At 35.3% G+C, this 6,530-nt stretch overlaps 1 protein-coding gene across 1 annotated transcript in view; it reads left to right on the forward strand.

Annotated features, from left to right (window-relative positions):
* Nucleotides 1-3,820, forward strand: part of rell1 (RELT like 1) — a 28,725-nt gene extending 24,905 nt beyond the window's left edge. Inside the window, exons 6-7 of the mRNA XM_048185272.1 lie at nt 539-674; nt 2,438-3,820. Of these exons, the coding sequence (XP_048041229.1) occupies nt 539-674; nt 2,438-2,461 (160 nt within the window). The 3' untranslated portion in view covers nt 2,462-3,820. The remainder of the gene's footprint in view (nt 1-538; nt 675-2,437) is intronic.
* The last annotated feature ends 2,710 nt before the right edge of the window (nt 3,821-6,530 follow it).

Below are 6,530 nucleotides of genomic sequence, written 5' to 3' on the forward strand. Positions count from 1 at the left end.
AATGTTAATGTATTTGGTCTTGGTCTAGATCTGCTACACTGTTAGTTGACTATTAGGGGACAGCCCTGCATAAATCCCATTGTAGATCTAGGCAGGTGGAGCTGGGGGAGGTGAAGGGTTTCAGAGGAACTCTGATAGCGCACCGCAGGACCAGCTTACAGCAAACACTGAACCAGACTATTTAAATGCTGCAGAATCAACAGAGGCCAATTTGCTTGTGCCATGCAGTAAATGATGTGATTGCTAACAGATTGCATATAATGCCTTTACATTTAGCCTGTTCCATCTGGAGTTTCATGACTAAACTAGATATTTAATGTGTATTTGTTGAATATCTGTCAGTTACACTTTTGCAGGACTGTCTATTCTTTAATTTTTTTTACAAAAGGATCACTGTGCACAAAGCAGGTCCATATTGAAATGTTTTACTGAGCCTGGTGGGAAAGAACTGGACTGGCCCTGTCTAACTGAATTTGTCCCAAATGTGCTTAATGGGGTTTGTGCGGAGACTCCTCTCATTACATCCTCCTTTCTCTAGATTCCGGGTGACAAAGTGTGACCCCAAATCGGCCCGGGATAGACGGACATTGCTGATCACTGAGCCCAATGGTAGTGTCCCTGCTTCACCTGCTACCGCTGACCCCCCTGAACGCAGCACACCAGCACAGTCACAGGTGAGAGGCTTTAGTGGAGAAGAAAACATACTTTTCCTCAGGATGGTCTGCTGTTCCTAAGGCCGTGTGTCCACCAAAAAGCTTTTTCCTAATGCCAGGGTATATGTATATATATATTTTTTTTCTCAATTGTCTCCAAAGAGAGCGCTATTTATTTAAAAATGGCATCAGCGTGACGAGCTACAGTACAGTCCAAAAGTTTGGAACCACTAAGATTTTTAATGTTTTTAAAAGAAGTTTCATCTGCTCACCAAGACTACATTTATTTAATTAAAAATACAGTAAAAAACAGTAATATTGTGAAATATTATTACAATTTAAAATAACTGTGTACTATTTAAATATATTTGACAAAGTAATTTATTCCTGTGATGCAAAGCTGAATTTGCAGCATCATTACTCCAGTCTTCAGTGTCACATGATCCTTCAGAAATCATTCTAATATGCTGATCTGCTGCTCAGTAAATATTTATGATTATTTTCAATGTTGAAAACAGTTGTGTACTTTTTTTTTCAGGATTCCTTGATGAATAGAAAGTTCAAAAGAACAGCATTTATCTGAAATACAAAGCTTCTGTAGCATTATACACTACCGTTCAAAAGTTTGGGGTCAGTAAGAATTTTTATTTTTATTTTTTTGAAAAGAAATTAAAGAAATGAATACTTTTATTCAGCAAGGATGCATTAAATCAATCAAAAGTGGCAGTAAAGACATTTATAATGTTACAAAAGATTAGATTTCAGATAAACACTGTTCTTTTGAACTTTCTATTCATCAAATAATCCTGAAAAAAAACATTGTACACAAATATTTTGTACAATTGTACACATTAAATGTTTATTGAGCAGCAGATCAGCATATTAGAATGATTTCTGAAGGATCATGTGACACTGAAGACTGGAGTAACGATGCTGAAAATTCAGCTTTGCCATCACAGGAATAAATTACTTTGTGAAATATATTCAAATAGAAAACAGTTATTTTAAATTTTAATAATATTTCACAATATTACTGTTTTTTACTGTATTTTTAATTAAATAAATGTAGCCTTGGTGAGCAGACGAAACTTCTTTTAAAAACATTAAAAATCTTAGTGGTTCCAAACTTTTGGACTGCACTGTACATAAAACGCAGCACTTGTCACAGTCACGTTTTACCCAGTCATCCAATACCAGTAGAGGAGGGGCGGGACAAATACCACGCTGACCAACCACCACATCCTACTTGCACAATGACTAAACAAAAATGGAGCAGAAGTTAATATTGCTGCTGTCTTTGCCACATCCCTACACTACCATAATATTTATATGAAAAATAATCCTTGGAGGAATGTTTAGTTTACTGCCGCCTACAAGGTAAGCAGCTAAACACTGTAGCTCCAAAGCTTCTCAAGTGCCCACAGCTGGCTAAAAACACTTTGATGGACATACGGCCCAAAGTTGCATTCGCATTGTGTTGTTCTGCAAATTTTCTTGGGAAAAATCCTGTTACTTCAATAGGAATCCACACGGTCTGGAGTTTCGCATGAGGGTGAAAGATTTCCCCTCTCAGATATTGCAGCGGTCATGCGTATCTGCCGCATTTACGAACAGAAAACCGCTTGGTTTGAAAGCTATGATTCATACATCACTACATTATTGACAATGGACCTTTTTGCCTACGAAATTCTGCAGAAATTTCGCTTAATGCACATTAAACAAACTCTCCATAGTTTATGTCAAGTGATATTTGTATCCTTGTTTTGTGTGTTGTTTGTCTTTAGGAGAAAGGAGACACTGCAAAGTGACATCTGTTTGGTTCCAATCTCAGGTGACATTTTAAAAAGATTTTAATCCGGAAGTCACACTTCGAAAGAGGAATTTAGAGAGGGAAAACGCCTCAAACTGATGATGATGATAGTTGTGATAATGGAGGAGGAAAAGAGGATGATGGACGCAAACCCTCCTGTCCGTCATGTGACGCGTCAATCGTGGAAAGACAGCAGACGCTGTTTTATATACATTAACCTGTCACCATGCCAACCCACCTTTCTCAAACATCCTTACGTCATTATCAGTGGTGGACGGCATAATTTGTGCTTGTTAATGGCTATGAACGTGTCAATGGTTAATCCAACCTGGCGCCGGAGTGAAAGATCTTCTCTATGTGCCTCTCTGGGCTACTTCCAGGAAGTGGGAAGTTTTGTTCAAAATGTTTTTTTCTTTTAATTGCAAGCTGTGATAAACACGGAAAAACAGAGCCATGAAATGTCTCGCTGGTTACAATCCAGACCAAACTTTGTTCTTAACCTGTCATCGTCTTAAATGGACTGGGCTTCCGTCTCTTCACTAAATACACCTTTTCACTTTTTTTTTTTTTTTTTCGACTTAAATTGTTTTGAAAACCATTTTTTTCTGTAAATCAATGAAATTGCATGTTTATTAGATTAATTTATCAACCTAGTGCACCTTAACTGGAAGTTTGCTTGGTGATGTCTGGGTTTAGAGCACTGCGATCATTTCACTAGTCTGCCGAACACTCAACGGTTTAGAAATGTTAAACATGATTCGGTATAGCTTGCATGTGTCCACGTCATTCAGATGCTCTCTCAAGTCTATAGCTCAGAAATTAATATAATGTCAGGTGTATACAATAGATAAACACTGTATCCTTCACTATAATTAACATTATTGTTATTGTTAAAAAAACAAACTGTGTGGTACCTCAAAAAAAGAGAGAAGTGTCCTTGCTTTAGTGCCAACCATAGGCAAAAAGGACAAAATAAAGGACTTTTAATAGTTCTGAGCATTTTAACCAAAACTAATTTCCAATAAATATGTAGAATTTTTTTTTAATGTATTTTGCCTTGTTAATATTTTCATTATTTTGATATTGTGCCAATGTTTATGTTTTGCCTTGTTTATGTACCCATGATAATAATATGCCCATAGCCTTCCTGATCAAATTTTAGTTGAAGGTATTCAGACAGAAATTATATTAACAGTAAGTCTGAAACCGACAAGAATTAAAGAAATTTAGAAAATGTGTAAACAGAAAAATTTGAAGAATCATTCTGAGTTGTTCAATGAAAACGAGCGAGAATGTGCTGTTATATTTTAATGAAAGTTTTGTACCCAGAATTTATACATTAAAAAGATTAAACACACATTGGACTGGTTGTTTTGCTGCTGCTTTACCCGAAAACCACGTCATCTCCACGCTGAGCACAGTTTCCCACACGGATTGTACTTTTGCTACACTTGTTAGTGTACCTCAAAGGTAATGGCTTTGAGGATTCTTGGAAACTTTAACTTCTTTATGTCCTTCCAACTTTCTCAGCACAACAAACTCTCAAAGCCTTCATCTATAGCGAGACCTGAGAAGTCCTTGGATCTGTAGTAGGTTTTAGGATCAGTACGAGTCTGTTAATAGGTGACTGGTGCTGCACTAATGACCTTCAGGTCTGTAGCTCTTCCAAAACTCAGACGACTCTGAAGGCTTTTCTTTCCCATCTCTCCATGACTGCTGCCTACTTACCCATGACCTATTGGAAAGTATGTGACCTTGAGCATTATATGCATTGTTTTTGTGAGTCAAGGACTATTTTTGTACTTTATGCATCAGGGTATTTCTAAGAACTGAATCATTAAGAAACAAGAATATGCAGTAACAGTGTGAGTCTGGAGCATATAAATGGTTAACCTGCTGTAGAGTATTATTAGTCTGGATATGTTTTGGGATTCGTGAATCATTAACTCAAGCCCACACAGACTTTAAAGAGACGTGTACACTCAGCAGCAGATTTATTCTGGTACTTTTATGTTGTCTGTGCTGTATGTACAAACGCCTGGACCTTTGGTGTTGATCATTTGAGTTTGGCTTTAAAGGAAACTGAATTCAGGGTTTTAGTTATTGTACAAATGGTGTATTTAACTTCTAATACTTTGAATAATTTCGGTTTTCTATACTGGCTATAATTTATATACACTATACACTAATATATATATATACACTATAAACGAAATTTTGTTTTAAAGAATTTTTCATTCAGTAATTGTTGTAAATTGATCAAAAGTGACAAACATTTACAATGTTACAAAAGATTTCTGTTTCAAATAAACGCTGTTATTTTGACCTTTCTATTCATCAAAGAATGCTAAACCACAAAATATTAAGCAGCACTGGGTTTTTTGAACATCATATTAGAATGATTTCTGAAGGATCATGTGACACTGAAGACTGGAGTAATGATGCTGAAAATTCAGCTTTGCTATCACAGGAATTACACTTTAATTTAATTAATTTAAAAAGTTTTTAAATGAATATTTCACAATATTCCTGTTTTACTTTATTTGATCAAATTAATTTGGACTTTGAGAATTCTTTCTAAAGATTTTTAAAAAAAAATCTTACTGACTCAACTGACTACAATTTATTTAAAAAAAACAAAACAAACTATTCTCATCCCATTTGATACACTTAACATGGAGCACAAACTTCTAGAAAAATGGCAGACCCTCATTATTTGGAATTTTCATTGGTATACAGAATCAGTTTTAACCTTAAAGATATAGTTGACCCAAAAATGAAAATTCTGTCATTAATTACTCACCCTCATGTTGTTCCAAACCTGTAAGCCTTTCGTTCATCTTTTTATAACACAAATGAAGATCTTTTTAATGAAATCCGAGAGATTTCCGTCCCTCCATTGACAGCTACGTAACTGACACTTTGACGCTTCAAAAAGTCCATAAAAAGACTGTAAAACTATCCATATGATTTGAGCAGTTTAGTCCAAATTTTCTGTAGACAAGATTGCTTTATACGCTGAACAGATTGAATTTAGGCTTTTGTTCACATATAAACATACATCAACTTACAAATCAGTTGTGGTAAACGGAAGCCCAAGCATGTTTGCTTGACGTGTGTGAGAACCAATGAGGTTCATTCTCATGTGTTACGCAGCAAGTTTGAGCTTCCGGAAGAGGTTTGTCTTTCTGTGTCAAGCAGGTTCAGTTTGCTGATCAATCTTTATCTGTGAATAAATAAAAGCCTAAATTCAGTCTGTTCATCAAAGTTTGGAACAACATGAGGATGAGTAAATGATAGAATTTTCATTTTGGGGTGAATTATCCCTTTAAGGTTTTGCAAAACAAGCTTTTGGTTTTTTGACTTTTTGATCTGGACTTTGCTAAAACATCAGTCATTGAAAGGTTACAGGTTTCTGCTCTGTATATCCAATAATATTACAAAAAATAAATGGCCCTACTTTTGAATCACCACAGTATAGCAGAAACCTGCCAAACTATATAAAAGTCTCTTCTTTTTTTCATCTTTTTGACAATAGGTTTGGGGCTGAGCAACATAAATGAGGGCTATCATTAGACTCATACAAATCATTAGACTCACTCTTTCTCGTCAATCAAACCATATACGATTATGTGAGTTCTCTTTTATCCTAAACGCTGATGACATAGTATGGCCTCTTGTACTTTTAAAAGAAAAACATGAAAATAAGACATTTACCTTTAGACATCAAAGATCAAAGCATCAATTAAATTTAAAAAGGATTCTGCTGTACAAAATATTGACAATGAATGTGAAGGCAAAAACCAAAAAATTCTTACTCTTATCTTACAGTTCCCAGAAAACAGAACCGCAAGTTCATAATGTAAGCCATTTTATAGTATACCCAGTCAAGCATGGCTTATTTTCACCCTTAACTCCTAAGATTCATCAGAAAATAAAATGGCTCATAACATCTGTATCTTCATCATGTTTTAATATTTTATCATCAGGCCTTTGCAGAACTGTACAAACCTCACAATTCTTAATATGTGATCTCTTTGGATTTCAGCACAATATTGCAGTCACAC

The sequence above is a fragment of the Megalobrama amblycephala genome, linkage group LG3 (assembly GCF_018812025.1).
Source record: "Megalobrama amblycephala isolate DHTTF-2021 linkage group LG3, ASM1881202v1, whole genome shotgun sequence".
NCBI lineage: Eukaryota > Metazoa > Chordata > Actinopteri > Cypriniformes > Xenocyprididae > Megalobrama > Megalobrama amblycephala.